At 42.7% G+C, this 17,603-nt stretch overlaps 1 protein-coding gene across 1 annotated transcript in view; it reads right to left on the reverse strand.

Annotated features, from left to right (window-relative positions):
• Positions 1-17,603, reverse strand: part of NUFIP1 (nuclear FMR1 interacting protein 1) — a 34,960-nt gene that overhangs the window by 6,765 nt on the left and 10,592 nt on the right. Inside the window, exons 6-8 of the mRNA XM_056109862.1 lie at positions 11,218-11,310; positions 8,828-9,021; positions 2,142-2,258 (exon numbers count right to left, since the gene is read on the reverse strand). Of these exons, the coding sequence (XP_055965837.1) occupies positions 2,142-2,258; positions 8,828-9,021; positions 11,218-11,310 (404 nt within the window). The remainder of the gene's footprint in view (positions 1-2,141; positions 2,259-8,827; positions 9,022-11,217; positions 11,311-17,603) is intronic.

Consider the following 17,603-nt stretch of genomic DNA (forward strand, 5'->3'; position numbering starts at 1 on the left):
AACAAAACAGGAAGGCCTACGCCAGGACTGGAATGATAGTAAGCAGGCACAACATTTGCCTTATGGATGGCCAACCTGGTTTTGATTCCTGGCACCTCCATAGTCCCCCCAAGTCCACCAGCAGCAATTTCTGAGTGCAGAGCCAGGAGTACACTCTGAATACCACTGGATCTGGCTCCAAACCCAAAACAAAACATGCTGAGTGACAGTACAGCGGATAGGGTGCTTGCTTTGCATGTGGTTATTGCACGTTTGAACCCTGGCATTCGATAGGTCCCAAGCACCCCCAAAAACAATTCCTAAGTGCAGAGCCAAGAGTAACCTCTGAGCATCGCTAGGTGTGGCCCCAAAACAACAGCAACAAAAAATACTGTCCAAGCTACTGATGAACAATCTATCACAACTCTTGTAGGTGGCCTTAAGAGATGTTACAGCTCTAGAATCTGGAAAAACCCTGAATGCCCAAGAACAGATGACTGGTTGAAGAAACTTTGGTACATCTATGCAATGGAGTACTATGCAGCTGTTAGAAAAGATGAAGTCATGAAATTTATATACAAGTGGTACTACATGGAAAGTATCATGCTAAGCGAAATGAGTCAGAAAGAGAGGGACAGACATAGAAAGATTGCATTCATCTGGGAAACATAAAGTAACAAAATAGGAGAGGAACACCCAAGAATAACAGAGGTAAGTACCAGGAGGTTTACTGCATGGCTTGGAGGATAGCTGCACATGCCAGAGGCAGCTCAGATAGAGAAGGGAGGACCAAATAAAGGGTGTAGGGAGGATCCTCACAGGATGGGAGATGCGTGCTGAGAGTAGAATTTAGACCGAATATGATTGCCACTCAATGCCTCTTTTGCAAACCACAGCACCCAAAAGGAGAGAGAGAACAAAGGGGAATGCCCTGCCACAGAGGCAGGGTAGGATGGGGGGATGAGGGGTGGGAGGGGTACTGGGATCAGTGGTGGTGGAAAATGGGCACTGGTGGAGGGATGGGTATTTGATCATTGTATAATTGAAACCCAAGCACAAAAATTTGTAAATCTACAACTGTACCTCATGGTGTTTCACTAATAAAAATCTTAAAAAAAAAAAGATACTACAGCTAAGGTCATCATCTTTAAATGAAATATCATTCAGTAATGGGCTGGAGTGATAGCAAAGCGGGTAGGGCGTTTGCCTTGCACGCGGCCAACCCAGGTTTGTGTCCTTCGTTCCTCTCAGAGAGCCTGGCAAGCTACCAAGAGTATCCCGCCCATACGGCAGAGCCTGGCAAGCTCCCTGTGGTGTATTCGATATGCCAAAAACAGTAACGAGTCTCACAATGGAGATGTTACTGGTGCCTGCTCAAGCAAATCGATGAACAACAGGATAATGCTACAGTGCATCACCCAGTAACCTGAAATTTTCTGACTTCTTCAAAAGATTCTTTGAAGGATTCCATCCCTTCCAGTCTTTGAAACACAGGACTAATGGAAACACAAGGATAGGGCTGCTACTCTCCCCATGGAGGCATTTTGGAGCACACACCAAATATGCTCCATAGAGATCTGTGCCCAATCTACACAAAAGGAATTCTTTTTCTGCCTACAAAAGGTGACAGAGGGGCCAGAGCACTAGCACAGCGGGTAGGGCGTTTGCCTCACACGTGGCCGACCTGCGTTCAATCCCCGGCATCCCATATGGTCCCCCAAGCACCTCCAGGAGTAATTCCTGAGTGCGGAGCCAGGAATAACTCCTGAACATTGCTGGGTGTGACCCAAAAAGCAAAAAAAAAAAAAAAAAAGTGACAGAAAACGTTGGGAAAAGGTTTGTGACAGGAGGAAAGAAATGAATTTCCTCTGCTCCATTCTTCAGTATCATTAGTGGATATTACCTCCTTCCTATTGCTTAATGGTATTATTTTTGCCCTTTGCTCCAGAGTACCAAACACATTCCCCACAGTTTTTAGTTTTTCTCTAGTCTGCGTTGATTTCTGAGACAAAAGAATTATCACTGGGAATTCCATTTGAGAAGATCAAATAAAGAATGCACGCACAACAGTGTGTCGTTAAAGGTATCCACACGAATGGATGCCACTAAGGCCTCAGATACATCAAGGGAGGAAACAAGTACCAGCGGAGGCCATGGCTTACCTTCTGGCTCACTCTCTGACCCGGACAGGTCGCCATAGCTGCTCATAAGAGAGCACAGGGCTGGTGTCACCTCCTTGGGTATGACAGTACTTTGGGGTTTCTCCTCTTTGTCAGACTCTGAAAGAGAAGAGGGGAAAAGACCATCAAAAACACTCATCTTATAAAAGAAAGCTGGCAGCCCTGCAGTTCTTTGCGCTAGTGGAAGTTTATACAGTCACTTCCTGAATCTTCCCTTCTCCCACAAATGAGATCCTGGGTCAGTGTTTCTCAAACTGGGTGACGTTCTGATCCCCCCCGCCCATAACAGGGGACAATAGAATGATGAGGGGGGACTGGGGACTGGATGAGGAGGTGTTAGCAGACTCAGATGCAATTTAAACAAAAATAAATAAAAACAGTGGCTGTACTTTCTCACAAGGGGGACAGTAAGTCAAATAAGTCTGGAACACTTGGGCCTAAATCTTCAGTCAGAAGTTATTTGTTTCAAAGAGAAGTCAGAAGAACAAGTGAAAGTCATACACAACTCAGTGACTTATGAGGCGTCACAAATTAGGCCTTTTTGAGATGAAGTAAATTTAAAATACTTTTACTGATGCCACCTAATTTTAGTAAAGTTACAGGCAGACTAAAAAAGTTTATTAACCATTGAACTGAACTAAGGATTACTAATTCTGAAAATCAGATTTAAGGATAAATAAAATATAAACATCTTCACCTTGGGGTGAGAGTGACAGTACTGCAGGTCAGGTACACGCCTTAAATGTCACCCACCCAGGTTCAATGCCCTGCATCCTGCAATGCCTCCAGAGCACCTCCGGGAGTAATTCCCAAATTCAGAACCAGGAGTAATTCCTGAGCACCACTGAGTGTAACACACACACACACACACCTTTTTTATGTCTATGAGATGGTTCAAGAGTAATTCTGGAGCACCACTGGGTGTAACACACACACACACACACACACACACACACACACACACACACAACCTTTTTTTTATGTCTATGAGATGGTTCAGGGAACATGAATGTTTAAACTATTCCAGAAAGCCTCAGTCAAAAAGCTCTGCTGAGATGCTCCAAGCTTTATTACTTAAGACTTCGAAGAACTTAGGTAAATAAGCCAAGCATGAGTATTTAGCAAGTACTAACTAGAGAGTCTGCCAGAGATAAAGTGTTTGATCAGGGCCCAAAAGCATAATTGCAGCCAAGAGACACCACCTTTACATTTATTGTTGGCAGCTTTACATCTTTTCTAAACAACCAATAAAAATAAAATCTGGCTTAAAAATAAAGAGAATTAAGTAACCTGTCTGTATAATAAACTAACTCAATGCCAGATAAGAGGAACCACTTAAGACTACTCAATGTTCACCATGGTCATGCAGGGGAAAAAAAAAAACACCAGTCTGTTAGAAACACAAAGATGCTTTAATGTAGACACGAACCTACCATGTTGTGGAAGACAAAGCTCAATTCTCCCTCTTCTACTGACCTACACCACTACTACTTCAGCATACATCACACCCTGCAAAAACTGCTCCTTGTTAATTTTTAACATTGTCTCTGTTATCAGTCAAAGGAAAGCAAAATGGGCCACTTTACATACATGAATTACTAGTGAGATAAATAGGATTTACAACAATGACCACAACCCGGGATCTTGTGTGCTCATCACCAGGAGGAATAACATGGGTTGAGACCCTAACAACCTCTCCCTCTGCAAAGGCGAATCAGGCTCACATAGTTCCAGCAGTGGCACTGAATGAAGAGCTTTAGCAGACACACACAGACACAGACACAGAGACACAGACACACACACACACAAACCCAGAAAGATCTAATTTGTAGGACAACTCTTTCCCTATTTTGTTCCCCCACAGTTTTGTTCTGGGGCCTCACCACATCTAAAGTAACACTTTGAAAGGGTCACCATTTTGGGGGCACAATGTCATGTTTGTCACATCCTCTATGTCAACTTTTTATCAAAAAAAAATACAAAAACCCCAAAATATTATTCCCAAAGCCCCTTGGATTTCTCTAGCATGTCTCTCACAGACACTTCTAGTCGCTACTTTAGAAAGACTACACTGCAGGCATTATGCTGAATGAAAACAGCCCAGGCATCTCCCTAACTAAAACAATAGTTGCAGTGTAAATGACAAAATCAAACTGTTAAATGTTTATAAAATACCAACTCATCTTATCGAAGTAAATCTCGCCCCTCTCTCATACATGCACATCATTTCTCACCAACCCAAACAACAACAAAGTTAACTTTTTAAAAGCGTTTATTTCATTCAAAACAGTATCCAAAACCATCAAGTATCTAGAAATCAACTTTAAAAAGAAGTGGGAGATCTCCACCAGGAAAACCTGAAATCACTTAAGAAAGAAACAAAAGACCTTTAAAAAGGAAAAATACTACAGGCTTGTGGAGTAAAGAATCAATACTTCAAAATGATCATCCTACTTCATTACAGAAATCCAACTCAATTCCCATCCAAATTCAGACCTTTTTTTCAGCTTAGAATAGTCAGTAATAAAGTTCGGAAGGAATCATAAAAGAACCCAAATGGCCAAAAACCAAAATGAAAAATAAGAAACTGGGAGATATCTCATTACCTAACATGAAACAACATTCCAAAGCTACAGTGATCAGAACAGCATGGTACTGAAATAAGGAGAGGATCTCTGACCAATAGACTAGAATCAAGTTCCCAAGGACAAATCCCCATATTTATGGACAGCTGTATTTCAAAAAAGAGGCTGAGAATGTGAAATGGAGTAGATAGCCTCTTCAACAAATGGTGCTGAGCAAACTTGATAATTAGATGTAAAAAATTAAAGCTGAATCCAAATCTCACACTTCACATAAAAGCCAACTGAAAGTGAATCAAAGATCTTGCGATCAGACCAAAATCTATAAAGTTCATGGTGGAAAATATAGGCAGAATGCTCCAAGGTTCAGACCTCAAAGGGGTCTTAAATGTTACGATGCCATTGGCAGATGCAATGGATCAAAAAGAAACAAAAGGAACTACATCAAATTAAAGTTTCAGCATGACAAAAAAGCTTGAGCTAAAACTAAGACATTTGTTGGTGGAGGGATGGGTACTTGATCATTGTATAACTGAAACCCAAGCACAAAAATTTCTAAGTCTATAACTGTACCTCATGGTGTTTCACTAAAAAAAAAAAAAAAAAAAAATCAAAAACAAACCTAAGACATTCAATTAAATGGGAGAAAATACTTGCACTCATCACAACAGGTACAGGGTTAAAATCCAGGATATATAAAGTACTTACAAAGAATAACAAACTTCAAAACCCTATCAAAAAATGGAAAGAGGAATGAAAGGTACTTTTCTGAAGACAGACGGATGGCCAGATCGCCATGAGGCACAGGAAAATGTTCTCATCACTGGGGCTGGAGAGACACTACAGTGGGTAGGGCGTTTGCCTTGCATACAGCTGACCTGGGTTCAATCCTAATACCCCATATAGTGTTCCAAGTCCACCAGGAGTGATCCCTGAACATAGAGCCAGGAGTAGAACCTGTGTACTGCTGGTGTGCCCCATCCCTCAGAGAAAAAAGCTGTCATCATCACTTATTAAAAGTTCAAACCAAGATAATAATGAGATATTATCTCACAAGACTGACAATGGCATTTATCAAAAATACTGGGAACAACCTGTATTGGCAGTGATGTGGTGAAAACAGAACTGTCAACCATAGCTGGTGGGAAAGTTGCCTGGTTTAATCCCTATGTAAAATAGTAGATGAGAAGGGAGGGCAGGGCTCAAGGGCCTCGGGCACATTGGTGGCGTAGAGGAGCAGTATAGCAATTATATCTGAACCACAGTCAACAGTAAGAGCATGTGACCCAAACTACGTGAAAACTTAAAAATTGTACCTGTCAAAGAGACAGGCTAGGGTGGAGGGAGAAACCTGGAGGTTTTGGTGGAGGGAAGCTAACACTGGTGGTGGACTGGTGCTGGGAGACTGTATGCCTAAAACTCAACTATGAGTAACTTTAGAAAACAGGGTACCTTGACATTTGAAAAACTCTGATCCCAGGGCTAGGAGACAACAGTTAGGGCAGTTGCCTAGCACACACCCAGCCCAGGTTCAATCCTGGGTATAACATGGTTCCTTAAGAAATACCGGGTGCAGCCCTTAACCCCCCAGCATCGCCAGGGCGGCTGGGGTAATCCCGATGCCACGAGGTCCGAGCAGCACCCCATTCCCAGTCCGACTGGCCTAGAATTCCTGGTAGGATTCCTGGGCCTCCTGAGCACAGCTTGGAAGGTCCCCAAGACAAAGATAAAAATGATCATTAGGCTAAGACTTTCCTGAAGGCATAGAGAGGATTCTATTATGGTGCTGGCAAGCACAGTACAGAATCTCAATAAAGTGTTACTGAAACTTAAAAAAAGAAGAAAAACCACTTTGGACAACTTGCCCAATCCTAAATGTTAGTTGTAAAAACTTCCCATCTGGTTTCTTTCTTTTCTCTTTTATAGTTTTTTATTTCCAGGGGGCATGCTTGGAGGTGCTTACCTCCCTGCTGGCAGTGCCAGGGTCAGGGCCTGGGCCTGGCCTCCCACCTGCAAACCATGCCCCCAGCTTGTTAAGCTATCTCTCCAGCCCTCAATCTGGCTTCTCTTTTCAACTTGTCTCTTTGTCTCTCCTCACTCCTCCCTCCCACTCTTTCCTATTGGCTTTACTGAAAACAAAACACAATACTATGGTCTACCTCCAAGAATAGCTATAAATTAAAGACGCCTAAAGAAGACGCCAGATATTTTAAAAGCCATTCTAAAGAGAAGTCACTTTGCTTTACAGTTTCCAGTTCTCAAAAACAGACATCTGTGATTGCTGATAAGCTATGTCAGCTTATTTTCTTACTTTTGCTTGTACTTTGAAACAACAGACGCCACCAAGCAATGGCCGATGCCCGTGTTCTCTATGACAATAGTTCTATTTTTATTACAGTAAGTGACTAACAACTAGCTCTTTAGCTTTGTGGATGCTGGAGAATTTCAGGCAGGCTGCCACATGACTGACGAGCTCCTTTCTTTTCTTTTTGCTCAGACAATACTTACTAAGATCACAGGCCAGGAAAGCCAAAAAACATGTTTTATCTATTTAAAACAATGGCAACAAAATTAACTTGCCTCTAGCTAATGACACACAAACACACATAATAAAATGAATAAACATCAGTTATAGTCAATATGGCAAAGACCAGCATACTCAAAACTGACAAACTGTGGGGACTCCAAATGATAGGCTTCCCTCTGAAATGATGTCAGCCCCCCGATTTAAAACATGCAGTCACTGAGTTCACAGTACCCACTATCACGGAAGATAATCTTTAAAGATAATCACTACTTTGTTTAAAATGTGAGTGCTGATGCCTAGATTAGATTCTAAGCTGTAAAATGGGCCAAAGAACAAGCAAATAGGGAGTTCAGTGTCAATTGTATGTGAGAATATGAACAAGGCTACAAGCTGATGAAAGTTGCTTTGAAAAAAATGATTGACACATCAGAGTCTGGAGATGACATAATTATTATGGGCAGATAAAAAAAATGGGACATAGTTTTTGTAGCCTTACCTGAGTGAAATGTTAAAGAACAGTAGTTGTTGTCAGTATACATATATATTTTCTTACTTTTAGACACCGTGCTTTGTATGTTGCTAACATGTAGTTTTATGTATACAATATTTTAACACTACACCCTCCACCAACGTTCCCCAGTTACTCTCTCCATTCCACCCCACGTATATCCACCAAGGTAAGTTTCGTTTTCTAGACCAGTTCTCGGTTCTGCTGCTTTGGACATTTGTTTTAAATTTTATTTGTTTTAGACTGGAAAATGTAGAAGTCCAGGGATAAGATACAATAATTTAGATAGAAAGTAAAATGAAACAACTAGAATCTGATCATTGATGTTTTGGTTGGTGTCATTCTTAGCCATCATCTCCTTATGCCAAGATGCCTTTCCATCCTAATGTAATAAATTTGGGTTCAATCTTTGGCACCACATGTCCCTATATGTCCCAAAGAATAGCAGGAGTCATTGCCTGAGCACTAAACTAGGAGTAGCACACCACCAGGTATGATCCAAAAAAAATAGATAAGTGACTTCCTCAAATGACTTCCTCAAAGATTATCTTCATGATCAGAAGCATAAATATATCCTTGCACCTGCTGGACTTAGCACTTTATAGATATTGGGAAATTCACACACTAGGCAAACCTGAATTTACAAATTCAGTATGTTCAGACAATCTTAAGAACAAGATGGCTCCGAGGGCTGACGTGCAAGCTCTGCAGGTGGGAGCCCGGGTTCATTATCCAGTGCTGTATGGTCTTCCAAGAACCACTGGGCATGGCCCTGGGAATTCCCGGCACCCCTGTACTTCAAGTACTGCCCTCTGGAACCAAGCACTGAACTATCAGCTTGCAGTATCATGCTAAATATTTAAGGTTTTTTTTTTTGGGGGGGGCTGTTAAAAAATGAAAATGTCCAAGATTATATCAATATATAGAAATTATACAACAAAAGCCACAATCTGCTCACCTCTCACACACAAAGATTAAAACAAGATATCCTAAAATAGAATAAATTTCAGCACTGTTACTAATACTCTTAGAAACTGGTTGTTTTCCTTACCAGAGTCAGTGTTGACCAAAACACCGAGAGGGTCCGAGTTCGCTTCAGGTGGACCTAAGGGCTTTAAATCGCTGCCACGATCATCCAATCTATTGGCTGCTCGCTGCCCAGCCTGGTGATTTTTCCATTTCTGGTGTTTGCCGGGGCTTCTGATCTTTGCCATCTGTGAATGCCTGGACATCCCTTTCATCTTGCTGAAAAAAAAAAATGCAACTCAAAAGTGTTAGAAGTATTATTCTTTCAAGAAAAACTTGTATTCTGCCCACTGAATAACTTAGCTATTATAGAGTAGGTAAATTCCTGTCTACTCTTCTTAAGGAGACTAGGCTACTGGTGCATTTCTAAATACGCTGCCTTCTCTAATCTGCCTGACAACTCTCTAAACTAGACAGACACAGTTCACTATCCAGGATAAACTCGAAGATCATAAACCAAATAAAATTTCACAGCTAGCTCAAATCCAGAAACCTCCCAATCACTGTAATTATTTATCTTAGAAATAAAACATTTATATGAGCATATTCTAATACAATTACAAATAGAAAAAAAAAATAAGGAACACTTTTTAGAAGACTCATTACATATATCCCCTATAATATAAGGTATCCTTTTGGTGATGCCAAGTTTTTGTAAAAATACATGAATTTTTTTTTGCACTCATCAGACATTAATTCATTCTTTCACTAATAATAGAGGCTACAGTCAGGAATACGGAAATCAGAAATCTGGACTCAAATGCCAATTCTGACATGAGCCATGTCTTTTGGACAATATGAGTATCTTGAGTCTGTTTACTCTCCCATAAAAGAGGGATTCACAGAGATATATAATTAATATAAAGTGCTGTATGCCTAGAGCAAGGTAAGCCTTAATACACAGCAGTTATTTATCACGACACCGTCAAGTAATTCTCTAAACGCACAGTTATCTAAGCCATCCGGATCCTCTCCCTCCTTTATGGTGGGCAGGAGAGCACCCAGCAGGCTAGGGCCGGAGAGCCAGGTCCGATCCGCAGCACTGCAGGAAGTCCCAACACTGCCAGGAGTGATCCCCAAGCAACCCCTGCCTTAAGATCCTGGGTGGGGATCACAAGTCAGATAACAAATCCTTTACAGTCCCCGTGACCTTCAGACCACCTCAATCCAAAGATGCAGGTGCCCACAGCAGTAGGCACACATATGTACACCTGAATTCTGCAGGTAACCATGGGGTAATTCCCAATGTCCACCCACAAGTGATAAATACTTTAACAGCATCATCACAGGACATGTAATACACACGTTTCACCTCTGGGCAACCATGCCCAGGAGAGTAAAGAGGAGACTGCACTATTCTGAGCCTTTTGCTCAAAGGTGCTTTTCTAGTATCTTGCAACTACAGTACTGGACAGAAAACCTGGCTTTTCAATATTCATCTGGTCCTGGACACTGGCAGTGCTCAGGGCAACTAGTGCTAAACCTGCCAGTGCTCAGAGTCATGAGGTGCCAGGAACCAAACCTGGGGCTGCATGTAGATAAGGGATGTGCTCCAGCAACTCGATCCTTTTTCCTCAGGAAAAACCCTGAGCACCACCAGGAGCTGGTCCTTTCCCCACCCACAATAAATTTTAATTTCTCAAATTGATAAAAACTACGAAGCCATAACTCCCAATATCCATAGACCTATTAAGTATAAGAAACACAGAGACTATCATATCAAGTCCTCTCATAACCAAACTGCTCAAAGAGAAAATCTTCAAGTAGCCTAAGAAGGGCAGGAGAGATAAATACAATGAGTAAGGCGCTTACCTTGCACACAACCAACTTGAATTTGATCCCTGGTATCCCATGTGGTCCCCTGAACCTAGCCAGGAGTGATCCCTGAGTGCAGAGCCCTAAACACCATTAGGTGTAGCCCAAAAACCAAAGCTAAAAAGGGTATCAATTTATTAATATCTTTGTCTTCTAGGGTCACACCCAGCAAGGTTCAGGGGTTATTCCTGGCTCTGTACTCAAGAATTACTCCTGGCAGTGCTTGGAGGACAATATGAGATGCTGAGGATCAAACACGTGCAAGGCCAGGTGCAAGGCAACGCTCTACTGCTGTACTATCGTTCTGGCCCCAGGAAACTGGGGCCACACTTAGTAGCATAGGGAGGGGCTATTCAGTGCTAGGGATCTAATTCAGGGCCTTGTTAACCACTTGAGCTAACTTCCTGGTCCCAGGAGCAACACGTTTATTATACACAAATAAATTGAAATCCTGCCTTGTTCCTCTCTGAGCCCAGGTCAGAGTCCCTATTCCAGACCAGCCGGCCCTGTTAATGGAGCTGAGCATTCTTTGGGAAGATACCAGCCCGATGCAGACCCCTGCCCCAAGTTTTCAGAGTCAGAACAACCTTAAGAACTTACCCGTACTGGGTTGTGGTCAATACTGCTCCTCGCTTTTCCTTTTCCAGCTTTAATTTTTTCTTCCTTTCAATATTGGCCAGAGTTGGGTAGTTTCTAGGAAAAAATAGTTTTTAAAAATTAGGGAAAAAAGCATAAGAAACTAGTGACAAATAAAATAATTGTAAACATTTCATTGCTTCTAGAATTTTTTTTTTTTTTTGCTTTTGGGATCATACTTGGTGATGCTCAGGGTTTACTCCTGGCTCCGCATTCAGGAATTACTTCTGGTATTGCTCAGGGCACCATATGGAAACCCAGGTGTGTGGGACCCAGGACTGAAATCTCCAAGCCTGCTTGGATTGGGACTGGGCCTCTTCCACCCAGATCCCCCATCTTCCTGTAATTAGACAGTTATACCCACCAACTGTTCCCGACGCCGTGTAATTCCATCAACGGCCAAGACCCAGAAACTATAAAACCAAGCTCCTGGAAGAGAACAACACAGTCTCCTGCCCCCGTGTCTAGCTGTCCCCACGGGGCCTCTTGGAGGGGTCCAGGTTGAGTTTCCCTCCCCGCCCCGAGCAGAGCCCCAGGCAGCTGAACCAAGCTCCTGACCTCTTGCTGTCCAGTCCTCGCTCTCAGAGAACCCGGCAGGCTACCGAGAGTATCCTGCCCACACGGCAGAGTCTGGCAAGCTCCCTGTGGCATATTCGATACGCCAAAACCCAGGAACAATGATGGGTCTCATTCCCCTGACCCTGAAAGAGCCTCCAATGTGGCACTTGCTAAAATGTCAGGTACACTTTTGGAAAACAGTATGGATGATCCTCAAAAAATTAGAAATTGAGAACAAGGGGGGATGCCCTGCCAAAGAAGCAGGGTGGGATGGGGGGATGGGGGGGTGGGAGGGATGCTGGGACCCATGGTGGTGGAGGATGGGCGCTGGTGGAGGGATGGGTACTTGATCATTGTATAACTGAAACCCAAGCACAAAAATTTATAAGTCTATAACTGTACCTCATGGTGTTTCACTAATAAAAAAAATTAATTAATTAATTAAAAAAATTAGAAATTGAGCTCCCATTTGACCCAGCAATACCACTCCTGGGAATATATCCCAGAGAGGCAAAAAAGTATAGTCGAAGTGACATCTGCACTTGTTTGTTCATTGCAGCACTCTTTACAATAGCCAGAATCTGGAAAAAACCTGAGTGCCCAAGAACATATGACTGGTTAAAGAAACTTTGGTACATTTACACAATGGAGTACTATGTAGCTGTTAGAAAAGATGAAGTCATGAAATTTACATACAAGTGGTACTACATGGAAAGTATCATGTTAAGTGAAATGAGTCAGAAAGAGGGGGAGAGACACAGAAAGACTGCATTCATCTGGGGAACATAAAGTAACATAAGTGACCGAGATTAGCACCAGGAATTTTGCTCCATGACTTGGAGGCCAGCCACAAGTGCTAGGGAAAAAGGAAGCTCAGATAGAGAAGGGAGCACCAAATAAAGGATGTTGGGAGGTTCCTCTCAGGATGGGAAATACGTGATGAGAGTAGACTATAGACCGAACAAGATTGCCACTCAGTGTCTCTTTTGCAAACCACAGCACCCAAAAGGAAAGAGATTACAAAAGGGAATGCTCTGCCACAGAGGTAGGGTGGGATGAGGGTATGGGGGATGGGAGGGATACTGGGACTGGTGGTGGTGGAGAATGGGCACTGGTGGAGGGATGGGTATTCGATCATTGTATAACTGAAACCCAAGCACAAAAATTTGTAAGTCTACAACTGTACCTCATAATGTTTCACTAATAAAAATTTAAGGAAAATAAATAAATAAATAAATAAATAAATAACCAACAACAAAAAAAATCTCAGAGCCAGAATGAATGGAGACATTACTGGTGCCTGCTGGAGGAAATCGATGAACAATGGGATGACAGTGACAGTGACAGTGACCATATGGGATGCTGGGCACTGAACCCAGGTCGAACCTTACCTGTTGTATTATTAATATTGTTCCAGACCCAATTTATTGAAAATTTTTGAGCAAAGAAAGTACACCATTAACAATGCTACAATGAAAGAGATAAGCTGCCAGTGCACAAACTTCTACAAGTATGAAATTAAGGGGCTGGAGCGATAGCACAGCGGAAGGGCGTTTGCCTTGCACGCAGCCAACATGGCCGACCCGAGTTCGATTCCTCCACCCCTCTCGGAGAGCCCGGCAAGCTACTGAGAGTATCTCGCCTGCATGGCAGAGCCTGGCAAGCTACCCGTGATGTATTCGATATGCCAAGCACAGTAACAACAAAGTCTCCAATGGGCCCGCTCGAGCAAATCGATGAACGGGAGGACAGCGACAGCAGAATTTAAATTTATCATAGAAGATGCTCAAATTGATCTAACTCCAATCTCTGGTAAACACCCATAAACTCTGCTAGGAAAAAAATTAAGATCATGCAACTATTCAAATACATGCACTACGTACCACCATAATTACTAACGTGAGGAAGAGGTAGTACTTAAAAAAAATCTACCAAGGAGAATAAGAAAAGCTTAAGGAGAATCAATAATTGCTACAATACAAGGAGTATCTCGCCCACACAGTAAAGCCTGGCAAGCTACCCATGACATACTCGCTATACCAAACACAGTAAGAAAGTATCTAGTACCTTAAAAAAAAAAAAGACTAAGAGGGTAGGAGGGAAAGTGGTATCTGGATCTGGCTAGAGAAATTCAGAAAGGAACGTGGACCAGCTTCAGTGCTCTAAGTAGAGAAAAACCATGCACATAAACCCAAGTCTCAAAGTGAGAGGTACTGAGGGGATGGCAAGTGATTTGTTTTGTAGAAAACATGACACACTTAGGGCAAACAGACAAAAACAGGAAACCGAAACCAAATGTGCCTCAAAGGCCAGATCAGAAAGCAAGTACTTAAGTTAGCAGTGGTGGGGAGTCCCTGAGAGCTATGTGCAGGGAGAGGAAGTACACGAGGCAGTGACTGAGACTCAATCTGATGGCAGTGTGCAGGATGAGCTGCCCTGACAAAGCTTTCTTTGTTCACTGGCAGAGTTGTATGGTGACACAGACACCAAGCTCAGGGCATGAGGGGCAGAGATCTTAGGAGTATTCTAAGGAGGACACAATGTTCTACAACTCTGTTGATTGCTCACGAGAACAAATTTTGAGAAACATGAACAACTATGTCTTGCAAACTTCATTTCCTCCCCTTTCTTTCCTTTTCTAACATCTGAACCATTGACCCAAGTGGCATAGACTGCATTAAAGTCCACGGGCTTATGGGAAATTTATAGGTAACACTCAAAGACAACAATGGAAATGACATTGAGCAAGTGGTATGGTGAAGCAATCAAAAAAAAAATAGGGCAACGAATTTCAATGAGGACAGTGCAAAGCAATCTAGTCAGCCAAGAAAAATAAACCCCATAAATAAAAGATGATGAATGTACAAGCTATAAATAAACATAAGAGGAAAAGATCAAGGTCACAGCAGATAAAAATCTAACAGCCACTCAGCACCGTATGACTACACTTTTGGAAAGCAAACATAATCTAAGATTATATGAAATGAACTTTGGCACATGTAGCAGTGTGAAATCTCCCTCTCATGATAGTCAAAGTGTGTGTCAAAAACTCAGGGTACTGTGTCAAATTTTGTACTTCTAAACCAAACAGGCATGCTGAAGAAAAGGAAAAGTTGTAAGGATCCAGAACATACTGAAAGATAATTAGAAGGATGATAAAATAAAACCTTTGAGGAAAAGAAGAAAGAATGGGAACTACTTGCAGTCTTTAAAAGAGAAGAAGTGACAGTATGATCTATACAGGCGGGCAGCCAGCTGTTCTCCAAAGGTGATGACTCTCACAGGCCTGCAAGTACCCATGCACGGAACTCACAGCTCCTCATCACTCTCCACAGCTCCCCAGAGTCACTGCTGCCTTCCACTCCTTTGCAGAACAGTTTCTGGCCAGCCTGCGTGCTGCAGCCCCATTGCCAGTGAGGCCCTCAGTGAAATAACACAAATCTGATGCTGAGGCGCACCATGTCCCAGCAGGCAGATGCTGCTCCACGGGTGCTTCTCGGTATTATAAGAGTTCCTTAAGGAAGACATAAAGAACACGAAACTTCTTTCACGGAAGGCCCTTTAAACAGGTCACTGCCCTGAAGGCAGGAGTGTTTTCATTAAGCCTTCCAAACTCTGAGGTTACATATGCCAGAGAAGTTTAAGTTCTCACTTCCAAACGGTATTCTTATTTACCTAGAATCTAGAGATGGAAAGCTAGAGGAGGTATAGGTGCCGGAAGGCAAATCATCCCCCAAAGAAAGAGATCAGAAACCTGAGTCCCAGTTACACATATATGACCCTTTCCAAAAAGCACCAGAAACATCCTCCCCAGATAGAAGGAGAAGGAACACCTGGCACTTTGAACAAGGGTACAGTTTGGGTTCCCAAAGTGCACCTGAAACAACAAATCCAAAACAATTGCTTTGGAAAGGCATGATGTGTCTTACATAACACACTCACAGACAGATAAAACAGAATTCAACATCTACTGTTGGAGAACAGACGTTAGGCCCCAGCTTCCTCTATTTTCATCTGCGAAAACCAGCTTTCTCCCTGCATTTCCATCTTTCCCTGATACTCCCTGCCACCAAAAGGTCCTGGCCCTGGGCCCTGTGCCAACTATCCCTTTCTCCTCTTCCCCTCTTCTGCCTCCCTGTACATGTGGTCAGCCTCTACTGGCAATCCGTCGGCAGGGGAGCAAGCGAGCAGGCAACCAGGGCCAAGCGGTATCTAAGCACCCATCACCCTGGCCATGGCATGTGTCTAAAGCTCACCCTACAGCCCATCACATCTCTATATAAACAACCCCTTCCCCCACTCTCCCACTCCACGCCCTGCACTGCACTGCACAAGACACACCATTCTATTTTCATTTCAAACTTTTCCTGAACTTCAAGAAGATGCAGCATTTGCAAGGTGCAGGCTCCCTCTGTTGGGAGTTCTGCAAGAAGGGAGGGGGAGGGGGGGTGGAGTTATAATTTCAAAGGATTTCCTCCCTGACCCCAAGTGACAGCGGTGGAGGGCACTGGGCAACGGGTGACAGTGAAGTGACTTTACACATCAAGATCATGAAAATCATACCACTGTAACCAGGTTACCAAACATCAAAAAAAAAAAAAAAGAAATTAATTTGACTTAGAAGGGATTTCCTCCATCATGGTAACAACAAAAACAAGTATCACAAAACTACGCCACCTAGTGGGTGTCTAATCTGCTGTTGAAATAGGCCTCAAAGATTCTGAACTGACTTCTAGCATTGGTTTCCCTAAAGTCAATCAATCACGCAGCATTGAGACGCCATGAGGATCTAAGAAAGAAAAACCTGTAGGCAGATGGAGGCTGATGGCTTTTGCACAAAAATCAATGGAAACTTTACTTTTTTTTTTTAATTCATCCCAGAGTGAATACCATTTTTTTAGGGCCACGTGCAGCTGTGTGCAGGGCTTAGTCCTGGCAGTGCTTAGGCAGCCATATGTGTTGCCAGGGATTAAACCCGAGCCAGCTGTATGCCAGGCAACTGTCTTAATCACGGTCCTATCGCTCCATCCCATGATGCACTTTCTTTAAGGATAAAGGAGCAATACGTCAAGTAAATTTTTGGAGGAGTCAGGGTCGGGGTTGGCGGCATCTGGTAGTTCTTGGAGGCTATTCTTGGCTCTCTGCTAATCCTAATGGTGCTCAGGAGCCCATGAGGTGCTAGGGATCAAACTGCGGTCAACCAAATGCAAGTCAAGTACCTTAAACCCTGCAAAATCTCTCTGGTTCCCTTTCAAGTTTTAGGGGTTTTTTTGGAAGCAAATTTTAAGAACTTGCCTTTGGCTCTCCAATTTTTACTGAGTGAAAATATTTGATTACATTTTCTAACAATTACACGATGCTTTATTTTATCTGCAAGTCACAGAATGCAGTGGCAGCTTTTCAGAAGACTGTTACATTCACAATAAAGATCAAATTCAAGTTGTTCTGCTTTATCAGTGTGACATATACATTTTTCAGGAGTTCAAATAAAATTTTTTTAAAAATTGAGAATGAGGGGCTGGAGTGATAAGTACAATGGGTAGAGCTTGCCTTGTATGCACCTGAGCCAGGTTCAGTCTCTGGCACCACATATGGTCTGCCAAGCATCACTAGGAGTAATTCCTGAGCACTGCCAGGTGTGGCCCCAAAATCAAAACAAAACAAAACAAAAAACCAAATTGCAAATGTGATTCCAGGGACCAGCCATGTGTAAAGCCCTAAGTTCCATCCTCAGTACCTCAGGGCCTAAAGAGCACCGCACTTGAGGGCTGTGTACAGATCCATTTTGGTGA

The sequence above is a fragment of the Sorex fumeus genome, unplaced genomic scaffold (genome assembly GCF_029834395.1).
Source record: "Sorex fumeus unplaced genomic scaffold, SorFum_2.1 ptg000008l, whole genome shotgun sequence".
NCBI lineage: Eukaryota > Metazoa > Chordata > Mammalia > Eulipotyphla > Soricidae > Sorex > Sorex fumeus.